The sequence below is a fragment of the Pseudophryne corroboree genome, chromosome 2 (genome assembly GCF_028390025.1).
Source record: "Pseudophryne corroboree isolate aPseCor3 chromosome 2, aPseCor3.hap2, whole genome shotgun sequence".
Classification (NCBI taxonomy): Eukaryota; Metazoa; Chordata; class Amphibia; order Anura; family Myobatrachidae; genus Pseudophryne; species Pseudophryne corroboree.
In genome coordinates, this window is record NC_086445.1 from 871,587,040 (window position 1) to 871,602,202 (window position 15,163).

Here is a 15,163-nt window from a genome sequence, read left to right on the forward strand (position 1 = left end):
AGAGCTACGGATGTGTCCTTATACACTATTGCTGCAGTTCCACCAAACAGCCCCTCACGGAAGCACCAGGTACCATGCAACTCTGCTAGTGTCGGGTGCTTTTTTCGCCGGTAGCAGAGTTACACAGCACCTGGCAGCTCACACTCTCGTGCCGCATGGTGTATTCAGGTTTAGGTGTTTGAGGACACATCTGTATGTCAATATTTTATTTGTAAAAAAAAAAATAGCTTTTTTTTTTTTTAGTAAATTTTAATATTGCTATTGATTGACATACTGATTTCACACATGGCGCACCTGAGTCAAGTCAATGCCGTTTAAGATGGTTGTGTGTCTCAAACTTAGGTTAATTTTGTGGTTGAGTTTAAATTAGTTGTGTGTATCGAGCATAGCTTTATTGTATGGTGGTGTTGAAGTTGGTTGTATGTATTTCGCTTAGGTTGATAGTATGGTTGTGTTTAAGCTTACTGTATGTATTTTTCCACAAAGTAACTCTCGAGGTTAGCAAAACTCACCTCAATCTGATGTCGTAGGCTGAGCACTTCAGAAGTAAGTATGTCCTTTTCTCGGCTCAGCTTCTCTTTCAGTACCTTCTCCCTTTGCGCCTCCTCCTGAGCCTGTGCCAGCTCGGAATCAAACCTGAGAGAAGTGTTGCAGTTAGAGCAGTGTCAAAAGACAGTAAAGTAAAAACATCATTAAAGTCTTTTTTTGGCAACATCTTTGCTTCCTGTCTGGTACAAACATTTTGTGCAAAGAATTGCCTTAGAACAGTGGTCAGTGGTCGGGGATCAGGGGTAAATTACCCCAAATGGGGTAAAAATGAAATTCCTGGGGGCGATGGATGGTCGCGCTGCCGAGACACAGCCCCGTCCAGCTCGCAATGTCAGCATGTCACACCGCGCTCCCTCCTGGCCGCCCTGTGACGCGCTGACATCACACCGCGCTCCCCCACACCCGCCAGTCATGTGCTGTCCTGTCCTCCTGCCCGCGGCCCGCCAACCTACACACAGAACTTGAAGTGTTCTGTGGCTGACCGCTGACGGACTACCACAGGATCAGACAGTGGCCCACATAACAGTGGGAAATTCCTGAGATTACTGAGGTGAGGATGTGACCATCTGTCTCCTAAAAGTCGTGTGTCCCCCCCCTCCCCCCTCATTCTGGTGTTTTGGGGAGAAAGTGTTAATTAACACATTCATTGCCAAAAAATAATTGGTGAAAATAATAAAAAAAAGAAAAAGAAATAATTATATATATATATATATATATATATATATATATACACATACATACATACACACACACACACACACACACACACACACACACACACACACACACAGTATCTCAGAAATGCCATATAAACAATGATAACCAGTATATATGCACAATAATATATGATTTCCTTCCTTTCAAATCAAGGGGGTAACGTCGGCGTATCTAAATATAGAGTAAAAATGTTCCCTGACCTCTGCCTTAGAAGTTCTGTAACTAATAGCTGTTTAGCTTAAATGAATCAGTTACATTATATATCACACACACCGTGACTGAGATCATCAGGTCATATATCTGATTTCTGACTGGGTCTGCAGATCATTCTGCCACACAGATGGAGCGATTTCCTGGGACTGTCTGCCAAGGGATACGGTCATTAGGTCGACCACTATTGGTCGACATACATTAGGTGGACATGGAAAAAGTTCGACATAATTTTACACTTTTTTTTTCGACTTTTTCATACTTTACAATCCTTGTGGACTGCGACTTTTGGAATAGTAACCTGTGCTGAGTGCAGCGAGGCACCTTGCCCAAGGCATGGCGAGCGGACATGGTGTGCTAATTGGGGTTCCCCTTCACTTTACGATGAAAACGACATAAAAAAAAAGTGGGGGAAAAACTCATGTCGACTTTGTTCATGTCGACCTAATGACTGTGTCAACCTATTTCAGGTGTCGACCTAGTCATTGTCGACCAATAGTGGTCAACCTAATGACTGTCGACTTACTGCATGTCGACCCTATGACCCATACCTGTCTGCCACATGTTGCAGGTTCCTGACATGATCAGTATGTGTATGGCCAACATTACCTTATTATTTCCTCTTTACACTTGAAGCTCGTTTTTCTTATCAATCATTTTGGACTCTGGTAAGCTATGCCATTTAGTATTCACTACCGATAAGGGACAAATATCCTTCCCTGTGGTTGTATTTATTATAAAACTTTTAAATAAAGCAGCATACTTTTGGTTTTCTAGATTAATAGACGGCATTTCTGTTACATAATCTTTCCATACAGTGAATGTGGCTGTTCTGTGTAAATATCCAACTCATCATGAGAACTTTTGTCATTATTGTTATGGCAGCAGTCTCGTTAGGGAAAATGGCATTCTCAGAGATATGTTTGCATAAAAAGTTTATTTGTAGGGGTCCCCATCATGGTAGACAGCTCTCTGTACAATGTTTGTTTATTTGCACGATTCTTAAACTGGCATGTACCTGATGGATCTGTCAAATGTAAGCACACTCTTACATAACTTACACTAACATAAAGTTGTGTGACTATGTCTGAAAGATCTAGTTGTTTGGTACTCTACAATCAGTCATATCTAACAGGATACAAATATGTGGTCATTATCCAACTGCGTTTATCACCTACCCTGACCTACATCATATCGGTGATCTATTAGTGCTCATAGATGCTGTAATTTGCATCTACTGCATATCCTTCTGTCTATTAACTTTCATATCTAGCCATCAATCTGATTACACAGGTTTAGACAATCTGTAGTTCTCTAACTGCGGTAGAACTAACACGGTTCTAAGCAGAACTCCTCCAACACCCCCACCCCCCAGAAGAGTTGTCCGCCCTAGGATGCGCCTTCTCATACTAGGCAGGAGGTTAGGCGTTATTTTTTCTCCTGAAATAGAGTAAAACCTGTGTACACACCTGGCCGGCCGACCTATCTGGCTATTTATATACCAATCGTCCGCCCCATAAGTCGTGCCTGAAGTCACCACTGGGCGGCCATATAAATGTGCCCGCCCAGATGTCCGTCACCGGTGCTCTCTGCCACAAGTGTTGTACACACAGCCGGATGTGCCGATACTTCTACTGTTCACAGACATGTCGGGGGTACACACACGTCGATGGGCCTACAATATATCAGCCTGATATATCGCTCAGTGCGTTCCCAGCTTAAGGTCTTTAGCTGTGACATTGTTGCCAAGTGCAACACTGACATCAAGGACTAGCAGCAGGTAAGAAGCAGCTGTCTATTTATTTCTTCATGTCAGTGTCCAGCATGCCGTGTGGGGCACACTAGAGTAAAAAAAAATAAGATTTTACTCACCGGTAAATCTATTTCTCGTAGTCTGTAGTGGATGCTGGGAACTCCGTAAGGACCATGGGGAATAGCGGCTCCGCAGGAGACTGGGCACAACTAAAGAAAGCTTTAGGACTACCTGGTGTGCACTGGCTCCTCCCTCTATGACCCTCCTCCAGACCTCAGTTAGGATACTGTGCCCGGAAGAGCTGACACAATAAGGAAAGGATTTGGAATTCCGGGTAAGACTCATACCAGCCACACCAATCACACCGTATAACTCGTGATACTATACCCAGTTAACAGTATGAAATATAACTGAGCCTCTCAACAGATGGCTCAACAATAACCCTTTAGTTAACCAATAACTATATACAAGTATTGCAGACAATCCGCACTTGGGACGGGTGCCCAGCATCCACTACGGACTACGAGAAATAGATTTACCGGTGAGTAAAATCTTATTTTCTCTAACGTCCTAAGTGGATGCTGGGAACTCCGTAAGGACCATGGGGATTATACCAAAGCTCCCAAACGGGCGGGAGAGTGCGGATGACTCTGCAGCACCGAATGAGCGAACTCTAGGTCCTCCTCAGCCAGGGTATCAAACTTGTAGAATTTAGCAAATGTGTTTGACCCCGACCAAGTAGCTGCTCGGCAAAGTTGTAAAGCCGAGACCCCTCGGGCAGCCGCCCAAGAAGAGCCCACCTTCCTCGTGGAATGGGCTTTTACAGATTTAGGATGCGGCAGTCCAGCCGCAGAATGTGCAAGTTGAATCGTGCTACAGATCCAGCGAGCAATAGTCTGCTTTGAAGCAGGCGCACCCAACTTGTTGGGTGCATGCAGGATAAATAGTGAGTCAGTCTTTCTGACTCCAGCTGTCCTGGAAACATAGATTTTTAGCGCCCGGACTACGTCCAGCAACTTGGAATCCTCCAAGTCACGAGTAGCCGCAGGCACCACAATAGGCTGGTTCAAATGAAAAGCTGAAACCACCTTTGGGAGAAATTGGGGACGAGTCCTCAATTCCGCCCTATCCATATGGAAAATCAGATAAGGGCTTTTACATGATAAAGCCGCCAATTCTGACACACGCCTGGCCGAAGCCAAGGCCAACAGCATGACCACATTCCACGTGAGATATTTTAAATCCACGGTTTTAAGTGGTTCAAACCAATATGACTTTAGGAAATTCAACACCACGTTGAGATCCCAAGGTGCCACTGGGGGCACAAAAGGGGGCTGAATATGCAGCACTCCCTGAACAAATGTCTGAACTTCAGGTAGTGAAGCTAGTTCTTTCTGGAAGAAAATCGATAGAGCCGAAATCTGGACCTTAATGGAACCCAATTTTAGGCCCATAGTCACCCCTGACTGTAGGAAGTGCAGAAAACGTCCCAGCTGAAATTCCTCCGTTGGGGCCTTCCTGGCCTCACACCACGCAACATATATTCGCCATATGCGGTGATAATGGTTTGCGGTCACTTCTTTCCTAGCTTTAATCAGCGTAGGGATGACTTCCTCCGGAATGCCCTTTTCCTTCAGGATCCGGCGTTCAACCGCCATGCCGTCAAATGCAGCCGCGGTAAGTCTTGGAACAGACAGGGCCCCTGCTGCAGCAGGTCCTGTCTGAGCGGCAGAGGCCATGGGTCCTCTGAGATCATTTCTTGAAGTTCTGGGTACCAAGCTCTTCTTGACCAATCCGGAACAATGAGTATAGTTCTTACTCCTCTTCGTCTTATTATCCTCAGTACCTTGGGTATGAGAGGAAGAGGAGGGAACACATAAACCGACTGGTACACCCACGGTGTCACTAGAGCGCCCACAGCTATTGCCTGAGGGTCTCTCGACCTGGCGCAATATCTTTCTAGCTTTTTGTTGAGGCGGGACGCCATCATGTCCACCTGTGGCCTTTCCCAGCGATTTACAATCAGCTGAAAGACTTCTGGATGAAGTCCCCACTCTCCCGGGTGGAGGTCGTGCCTGCTGAGGAAGTCTGCTTCCCAGTTGTCCACTCCCGGAATGAACACTGCTGACAGTGCTAACACGTGATTTTCCGCCCATCGGAGAATCCTTGTGGCTTCTGCCATCGCCGTCCTGCTTCTCGTGCCGCCCTGTCGGTTTACATGGGCGACCGCCGTGATGTTGTCTGACTGGATCAGTACCGGCTGGTTTTGAAGCAGGGGTCTTGCCTGACTTAGGGCATTGTAGATGGCCCTTAGTTCCAGAATATTTATGTGTAGGGAAATCTCCTGGCTTGACCATAGCCCTTGGAAGTTTCTTCCCTGTGTGACTGCCCCCCAGCCTCGAAGGCTGGCATCCGTGGTCACCAGGACCCAGTCCTGTATGCCGAATCTGCGGCCCTCTAGAAGATGAGCACTCTGCAGCCACCACAGAAGAGACACCCTGGTCCTTGGAGACAGGGTTATCAGCCGATGCATCTGAAGATGGGATCCGGACCACTTGTCCAACAGATCCCACTGAAAGATTCTTGCATGGAACCTGCCGAATGGAATTGCTTCGTAGGAAGCTACCATTTTTCCCAGGACTCGTATGCAGTGATGCACCGAGACCTGTTTTGGTTTCAGGAGATCTCTGACTAGAGACGACAACTCCTTGGCTTTCTCCTCCGGGAGAAACACCCTTTTCTGGTCTGTGTCCAGAACCATCCCCAGAAACAGTAGACGTGTCGTAGGAACCAGCTGTGACTTTGGAATATTCAGAATCCAACCGTGCTGTTGTAGCACCTCCCGAGATAGTGCTACCCCGACCAACAACTGCTCCCTGGACCTCGCCTTTATAAGGAGATCGTCCAAGTATGGGATAATTAAAACTCCCTTTTTTCGAAGGAGTATCATCATTTCGGCCATTACCTTGGTAAATACCCTCGGTGCCGTGGACAGACCAAACGGCAACGTCTGGAATTGGTAATGACAGTCCTGTACCACAAATCTGAGGTACTCCTGGTGAGGAAGGTAAATGGGGACATGCAGGTAAGCATCCTTGATGTCCAGTGATACCATGTAATCCCCTTCCTCCAGGCTTGAAATAACCGCCCTGAGCGATTCCATCTTGAACTTGAACCTTTTTATATAGGTGTTCAAGGATTTCAAATTTAAAATGGGTCTCACCGAACTGTCCGGTTTCGGTACCACAAACATTGTGGAATAGTAACCCCTTCCTTGTTGAAGGAGGGGTACCTTGACTATCACCTGCTGCGAATACAGCTTGTGAATTGCCTCCAGCACTGCCTCCCTGTCCGGGGGAGATGTTGGCAAGGCAGATTTGAGGAAACGGCGAGGGGGAGACGTCTCGAATTCCAGCTTGTAACCCTGAGATACTACTTGTAGAATCCAGGGATCCACCCGTGAGCGAGCCCACTGGTCGCTGAAGTTCTTGAGACGGGCCCCCACCGTATCTGGCTCCGCCTGTGGAGCCCCAGCGTCATGCGGTGGACTTAGAGGAAGCGGGGGAGGGCTTTTGTTCCTGGGAACTGGCTGTATGCTGCAGCTTTTTTCCTCTACCTCTGCCTCTGGGCAGAAAGGACGCGCCTTTAACCCGCTTGCCTTTCTGGGGCCGAAAGGACTGTACCTGATAATACGGTGCTTTCTTTGGCTGTGAGGGAACATGGGGTAAAAATGCTGACTTCCCAGCTGTCGCTGTGGAAACGAGGTCCGAGAGACCATCCCCAAACAACTCCTCACCCTTGTAAGGCAAAACTTCCATGTGCCTTTTAGAATCTGCATCCCCTGTCCACTGCCGAGTCCATAAACCCCTCCTGGCAGAAATGGACATTGCACTTATTTTAGATGCCAGCCGGCAAATATCCCTCTGTGCATCTCTCATGTATAAGACTGTGTCTTTAATATGCTCTATGGTTAGCAATATAGTGTCCCTGTCTAAGGTATCAATATTTTCTGACAGGGAATCTGACCACGCAGCTGCAGCACTGCACATCCATGCTGAATCAATAGCTGGTCTCAGTATAATACTTGAGTGTGTATAAACAGACTTCAGGATAGCCTCCTGCTTCCTATCAGCAGGCTCCTTTAGGGCGGCCGTGTCCGGAGACGGTAGTGCCACCTTCTTTGACAGGTGTGTGAGCGCTTTATCTACCCTAGGGGATGTCTCCCAACGTGACCTATCCTCTGGCGGGAAAGGGTACGCCATTAGTAACTTTTTAGAAATTACTAGTTTCTTATCGGGGGAAGCCCACGCTTCTTCACACACTTCATTTAATTCATCAGAAGGGGCAAAAACCACTGGTAGTTTTTTCTCCCCAAACATAATACCCTTTTTTGTGGTACCTGGGGTAATATCAGAAATGTGCAACACATTTTTCATTGCTGCAATCATGTAACGTGTGGCTCTATTGGAATGTACACTAGTCTCATCATCGTCGACACTGGAGTCAGTATCTGTGTCGACATCTGTGTCTGCCATCTGAGGTAGCGGGCGTTTTAGAGCCCCTGATGGCTTTTGAGACGTCTGGGCAGGCACGGGCTGAGAAGCCGGCTGTCCCACATCTGATATGTCGTCAAACCTTTTATGTAAGGAGTTGACACTGTCGCGTAATTCCTTCCACATATCCATCCACTCAGGTGTCGACCCCGCAGGGGGTGACATCACATTTATCGGCACCTGCTCCGCCTCCACATAAGCCTCCTCATCAAACATGTCGACACAGCCGTACCGACACACCGCACATACACAGGGAATGCTCTGACTGAGGACAGGACCCCACAAAGCCCTTTGGGGAGACAGAGAGAGAGTATGCCAGCACACACCAGAGCGCTGTATAAAACAGGGATACACACTACACAGTGATTTTACCCCTTATAGCTGCTTATATATCACAGATTGCGCCTAAATTTAGTGCCCCCCCTCTCTTTTTTACCCTATGTAGTCTGGAACTGCAGGGGAGAGCCTGGGGAGCGATCCTTCCAGCGGAGCTGTGAGGGAAAATGGCGCCAGTGTGCTGAGGGAGATAGCCCCGCCCCTTTTCCGGCGGGCTTCTCCCGCTTTTTTTTATACAGTTATGGCAGGGGATTTTACACATATATAGTCTTAAAGGCTATATTATGTGTTAATTTGCCAAGTAAGGTAGTTATATTGCAGCCTAGGGCGCCCCCCCCCCCAGCGCCCTGCACCCATCAGTGACCGGAGTATGTGGTATGCCTGGGGAGCAATGGCGCACAGCTGCAGTGCTGTGCGCTACCTTAATGAAGACCGAAGTCTTCTGCCGCCGATTTCCAGGAACGTCTTCTTGCTTCTGGCTCTGCTAGGGGGACGGCGGCGTGGCTCCGGGACCGGACGACCGAGGCTGGGCCTGTGTTCGATCCCTCTGGAGCTAATGGTGTCCAGTAGCCTAGAAGCCCAAGTTAGCTGCCAGCAGGTAGGTTCGCTTCTCTCCCCTAGGTCCCTCGTAGCAGTGAGTCTGTTGCCAGCAGATCTCACTGAAAATAAAAAACCTAAATATTTCTTTCTTTCTAAGAGCTCAGGAGAGCCCCTAGTGTGCATCCAGCTCGGCCGGGCACAAAATTCTAACTGAGGTCTGGAGGAGGGTCATAGAGGGAGGAGCCAGTGCACACCAGGTAGTCCTAAAGCTTTCTTTAGTTGTGCCCAGTCTCCTGCGGAGCCGCTATTCCCCATGGTCCTTACGGAGTTCCCAGCATCCACTTAGAACGTTAGAGAAAAAAACCTTGAATAAGTGACATTGGGGGTAATTCCAAGTTGATCGCAGCAGCATTTTTGTTAGCAATTGGGCAAAACCATGTGCACTGCAGGTGAGGCAGATATAACGTGCAGAGAGAGTTAGATTTGGGTGGGTTATTTTGTTTCTGTGCAGGGTAAATACTGGCTGCTTTATTTTTACACTGCAAATTAGATTGCAGATTGAACACACCACACCCAAATCTAACTCTCTCTGCACGTTATATCTGTCCCCCCTGCAGTGCACATGGTTTTGCCCAACTGCTAAAAAAATCCTGCTGCGATCAACTTGGAATTACCCCCATTATGTCACTCATACAGTGTGTTAGGTGCTGCTAACCACTGCAACCCTAGGCAACAGACTAGGTTCCTCTACAGGTAGCACTGGCTCTGAGAACAACATGTCCTAGATGATCACAGATTGCTTAGGCTCGAGTCATCCATCAATTTTAATAGACTAAAAGCAATGCATTAAATGTATTCACCCTTAATAAAAGCCATATCATTGAAGCGTTAAGTGTATGTGTAGAACTTGTGGTTAATGCGTTAGAATACAAGTAGCAATTTGTAAAAACTGGCTTCTCTAGTGCCCTGTCCCTTCTACAGCACTACTATACAGCCACTGTCAATTTGCCAAATCTCAATAAACACTGTTTTCATATTGGTAAGGTTTCCACAAATGTTTAATCTGCATAAATCTAAACACTTGTTTCTAATTACTGTTAAACTGAGAAAGATACCGTTCCACACTATGGGGATTATTCAGGTTTGTTAGCAAGCCAAAAAAGTTAGCAACTGGGCAAAACCATGTTGCACTGCAGGTGGAGCAGATGTACAGTAACATTTGCAGAGAGATTTAGGTTTGGGTGGGTTATATTGTTTCTGTGCATGGTAAATACTGGCTACTTCATTTCTACACTGCAATTTAGATATCAGCTTGAACACCCCCCCACCCCCCTAAAACTAACTCTCTCTGCACATCTGCCCCACCTGCAGTGCAACACGGTTTTGCCCAATTGCTAACATTTTTGGTTGGCTAAAAAAAACCTGACTAAGGCCCTATATCTACATTACTTTACAACCAAAATAGTTTAACCCCTTCATGACCAGACCATTTTTAGGTTTATTCTGCCGAAACACATTTTATTTATTTGAAGGATAAATAGCAATTTGGTTTGGAAGCATTACTTTTGTATTACAAGTGCATCACTTGTAATAGTGATTTAATGCTTGCTGATATGCCAGTTAGAAAAAAAGATCAATATTACAAGCAATCAATTAATGCAGAGATAGCAGGGAAAGTGGATCGGCTTTTCCCAGCTCAGTCGTAGCCACAAACCCAACCTGATATCACAATGAATTTCAACCTCAATATGGATATCCTGCTGAAAATGGGCACACAGGGCTAAATGTAATAGCCTCCGAATTGCCAGAGCTGCAGGACTTTATGCGAGTCTTTGCCGTTTTAAACAAACAGGCAGACTAGCACAATGCCCCACGCCTCAGGCACATCGTTTACTATTACATTTAGCCCATAGTGTTATCTGATCACTAGCATTGAAGGCAGAGGTCCTGAATTTGATGCCACCCTTATGCATTGTTTTAATATGGCAGCTCAGATTCCATTGAAGCCTGAGTTGCCAATCTGAAGAGTTCATTAGTCAGGACAGGGTAAAAGTGAAAATACATCCTATTTAGAGAGGATCAATAAACATTTTTTTTAAACATTCTGGAGTAATGAGGAAGTGCTCTGTTGAATTACCCAGTGTGCGCTTCAGCGTGGCTACCATGCTTTAATGATCACTATTATTATCGCCTGGTAAGTAGTATTTGTTTCTTATTTGATTGGATATGGTTTTAATTAATTTATCTGCTGCCTTTCTACTTGTGTGGTTTTGAGGTTTTACTAGCCTTGACAAAGGTCCACAACAGGACCAAAAATGTCAGACATTTTTGTAACACTTGTGGCAGGTAATAACTGGATACTGCTGGAAATGGTGAGTGCCCTCTACCTTATTTGTATATATGGATATTTGTAAAAAGATATGGGTAGCAGGCAATATTCTGGAAATATAGCCTCAGCTATTTACACATATTACTCCTTTGTTTGAGGAAAGCAGCATACTGTAACTGGCACAGCAAATACACTTCAAAGATACAGGTGTGTCCTACATCTAGCTTCAATACGCCATGCAGAGCGAGATACCTGGCGTTAGTGAGCCGCCAGGTCCCATGCAACTCTGCTAACGTCAGGCATCTTGTTTTGCTGAAAATGCGTCATAGTCACAGTAATGCATCTTCGTCACAGCACAGTGTGACTAGGATGCATAAGGAGACTGTGCTGATTAATTTGATGTATGACACTTGTATATTGTGTGCGACTATGGGGGTAATTCAGAGTTGATCGCAGCAGCAAATTTGGTAGCAGTTGGGCAAAACCATGTGCACTGCAGGGGGGGGAGGGTGGATATAACATTTGCAGAGAGAGTAAGATTTGGGTGGGTTATTTTGTTTCTGTGCAGGATAAACACTGGCTGCTTTATTTTTACACTGCAATTTAGATTTCAGTTTGGACACACCCCACCCAAATCTAACTCTCTCTGCACGTGTTATATCTGCCACACCTGCAGTGCACATGGTTTTACCCAACTGCTAACAAATTTGCTGCTGCGATCAACTCTGAATTACCCCCTATGGTAATCATTCCGAGTTGATAGCTCGCTAGCTAGTTTTAGCAGCCGTGCAAATGCTATGCCGCCGCCCACTGGGAGTGTATTTTAGCTTAGCAGAAGTGCAAACGGTTGTATCGCAGAGGGGCTACAAAAAAATGTTGTGCAGTTTCAAAGTAGCTCAAAACATACTCAGCGCTTGCGATAACTTCAGACTATTCAGTTCCGTATTGGACGTCATAAACCCGCCCAGCGTTATCCCAGCCACACCTGCGTTTTTCCTGGCACGCCTGCGTTTTTCCGCACACTCCTTGAAAACGGTCAGTTGCCACCCAGAAACGCTAACTTGATGTCAATCACTCTGCGGCAAGCAGTGCAACTGAAATGCATCGCTAGACCCTGTGCAAAACTACATCGTTCGTTGTGCCCGTACATCGCGCGTGCGCATTGCGCCGCATACGCAGAACTGCCGATTTTTTGCCTGATCGCTGCGATGCGAACAAATTCAGCTAGCAATCAACTCGGAATGACCCCCTATATCTGTATACAGAGCAAAACAGAACTTTGTATTGGAAAAAAACTGTGCTGTCTAGTACTTTGTAGCACTTTGTATACAGATTCAGAGACTCAGTCGCACACGGATATACATCTGTCATATATCAAATGAATCTGCAATGTCTCCTTGTGCATTCTAGTCGGATTGTGCTGTGACTAAAACGCATTGTCGACACAAAAAAGATGCCTGAAGCTAGAAGATGCTCATGCTACGTGCTAAGAGGGGATGTTTGGCCTGACTGCTGCAAAGATGTATGAGGACATATCTGTATACAGATGTGTCCTCATACATCTTGCCTCCTTACGCCAGGCAGCAGGAGATGCCTGGCATGAGTGAGCTGACAGGTCCCGTGCAACCCCTTTGGCGTCAAACGTCTTTTTTTGACAAAAAATAGTCTTATTCGCATTGTTATGCATGGAAGACGCACAAGCAGAAACTGATGACTAATATTCTCTGTACGTCTGCGACTAACTACATACAAAATAGTACGTTACGGTGTTTTCTAGGAAAACACTGTAATATATCATTTCATATACAGATATAGCCGCTGTCGCACACAGAATATAGGCATGCTGCATATAATTTTAATAAGCATAAGCGGATTGTGCATCTTATTTACATCGTTTTGTGATAAGACGCATTTTAATGGAAAAAGTTCCATGAAAAGACACTCGGCACTAGACAGTTATGCCATGGCATGATGTGACTAGAAGGGCTGTTTAAAGTACCAGGAAGCTAGATGCATGTCTTGTGTCACTCCGAGCGCTTCCATGTACTGTTGATGCACTTCACATTCTTCAATGAACTCCATTTTCAGTGCTAATTGTGCAGCCTTTAGGGCATGATAAACACCCATCCATATTGTAATCTTCTAATCTTTACTTATATACACATATCAGAATGAAGTAGTTACTGGCACTCAGCAAACACAGAAAGATGCACTGATGGCACAGGTACTTATGCACAGGTTTCGGATAGTTGGCACTCAAAGGTTCTTGACTAATTGAAAAAAAACACTCTGTGGCAACAGGGAAGTTTCTAATTATATATATATATATATATATATATGGGGACCAACAACACTTCAGAGAGGTGTGCAGAGGAATTGGGGATGTTGGTGTACCACATTCTATTGTGATATATAGCAGGCGCATATCGCTGTAGCACACAAATGAGAAATTGTACATGGTCCCTGTAACAACATGGTAGGGACCTATCAAGGAAATACACTGCTCAAAAAAATAAAGGGAACACTAAAATAACATCCTAGATCTGAATGAATGAAATATTCTTATTAAATACTTTGTTCTTTACATAGTTGAATGTGCTGACAACAAAATCACACAAAAATTATCAATGGAAATCAAATTTATTAACCCATGGAGGTCTGGATTTGGAGTCACACTCAAAATTAAAGTGGAAAAACACACTACAGGCTGATCCAACTTTGATGTAATGTCCTTAAAACAAGTCAAAATGAGGCTCAGTAGTGTGTGTGGCCTCCACGTGCCTGTATGACCTCCCTACAATGCCTCGGCATGCTCCTGATGAGGTGGCGGATGGTCTTCTGAGGGATCTCCTCCCAGACCTGGACTAAAGCATCCGCCAACTCCTGGACAGTCTGTGGTGCAACGTGGATGGAGCGAGACATGATGTCCCAGATGTGCTCAATTGGATTCAGGTCTGGGGAACGGGCGGGCCAGTCCATAGCATCAATGCCTTCGTCTTGCAGGAACTGCTGACACACTCCAGCCACATGAGGTCTAGCATTGTCTTGCATTAGGAGGAACCCAGGGCCAACCGCACCAGCATATGGTCTCACAAGGGGTCTGAGGATCTCATCTCGGTACCTAATGGCAGTCAGGCCACCTCTGGCGAGCACATGGAGGGCTGTGCGGCCCCCCAAAGAAATGCCACCCCACACCATTACTGACCCACTGCCAAACCGGTCATGCTGGAGGATGTTGCAGGCAGCAGAACGTTCTCCTTGGCGTCTCCAGACTCTATCACGTCGGTCACATGTGCTCAGTGAGAACCTGCTTTCATCTGTGAAGCGCACAGGGCGCCAGTGGCGAATTTGCCAATCTTGGTGTTCTCTGGCAAATGCCAAACGTCCTGCACGGTGTTGGGCTGTAAGCACAACCTCCACCTGTGGACGTCGGGCCCTCATACCACCCTCATGGAGTCTGTTTCTGATCGTTTGAGTAGACACATGCACATTTGTGGCTTGCTGGAGGTCATTTTGCAGGGCTCTGGCAGTGCTCCTCCTGTTCCTCCTTGCACAAAGGCGGAGGTAGCGGTCCTGCTGCTGGGTTGTTGCCCTCCTACGGCCTCCTCCGCGTCTCCTGATGTACTGGCCTGTCTCCTGGTAGCGCCTCCATGCTATGGACACTACGCTGACAGGCACAGCAAACCTTCTTGCCACAGCTCGCTCTGATGTGCCATCCTGGATGAGCTGTACTACCTGAGCCACTTGTGTGGGTTGTAGACTCCGTCTCATGCTACCACTAGAGTGAAAGCACCGCCAGCTTTCAAAAGTGACCAAAACATCAGCCAGAAAGCATAGGAGCTGAGAAGTGGTCTGTGGTCACCACCTGCAGAACAACTCCTTTATTGGGGCTGTCTTGCTAATTGCCTATAATTTCCACCTGTTGTCTATTCCTTTTGCACAACATCATGTGAGATTGATTGTCAATCAGTGTTGCTTCCTAAGTGGACAGTTTGATTTCACAGAAGTGTGATTGACTTGGAGTTACATTGTGTTGTTTAAGTGTTCCCTTTATTTTTTTGAGCAGTGTATATAATATCAATACAGAAGCTTGAACTAGCCACTTAAAATTTCCTTAACTGGTTTATAGAATCACTACAAAGGTTTGAAGATTTGCTGGAGTTTCTCAAATTTTTA

General features: G+C 46.1%; 1 protein-coding gene across 20 annotated transcripts in view; it reads right to left on the reverse strand.

The window, feature by feature from the left end:
• The window catches only part of MYO18A (myosin XVIIIA), a 597,092-nt gene that overhangs the window by 101,841 nt on the left and 480,088 nt on the right, over positions 1-15,163 (reverse strand). For all 20 annotated transcript variants that reach the window (XM_063955930.1, XM_063955929.1, XM_063955931.1 and 17 more), the window contains one exon: positions 513-636. In XM_063955930.1, the coding sequence (XP_063812000.1) occupies positions 513-636 (124 nt within the window). The remainder of the gene's footprint in view (positions 1-512; positions 637-15,163) is intronic.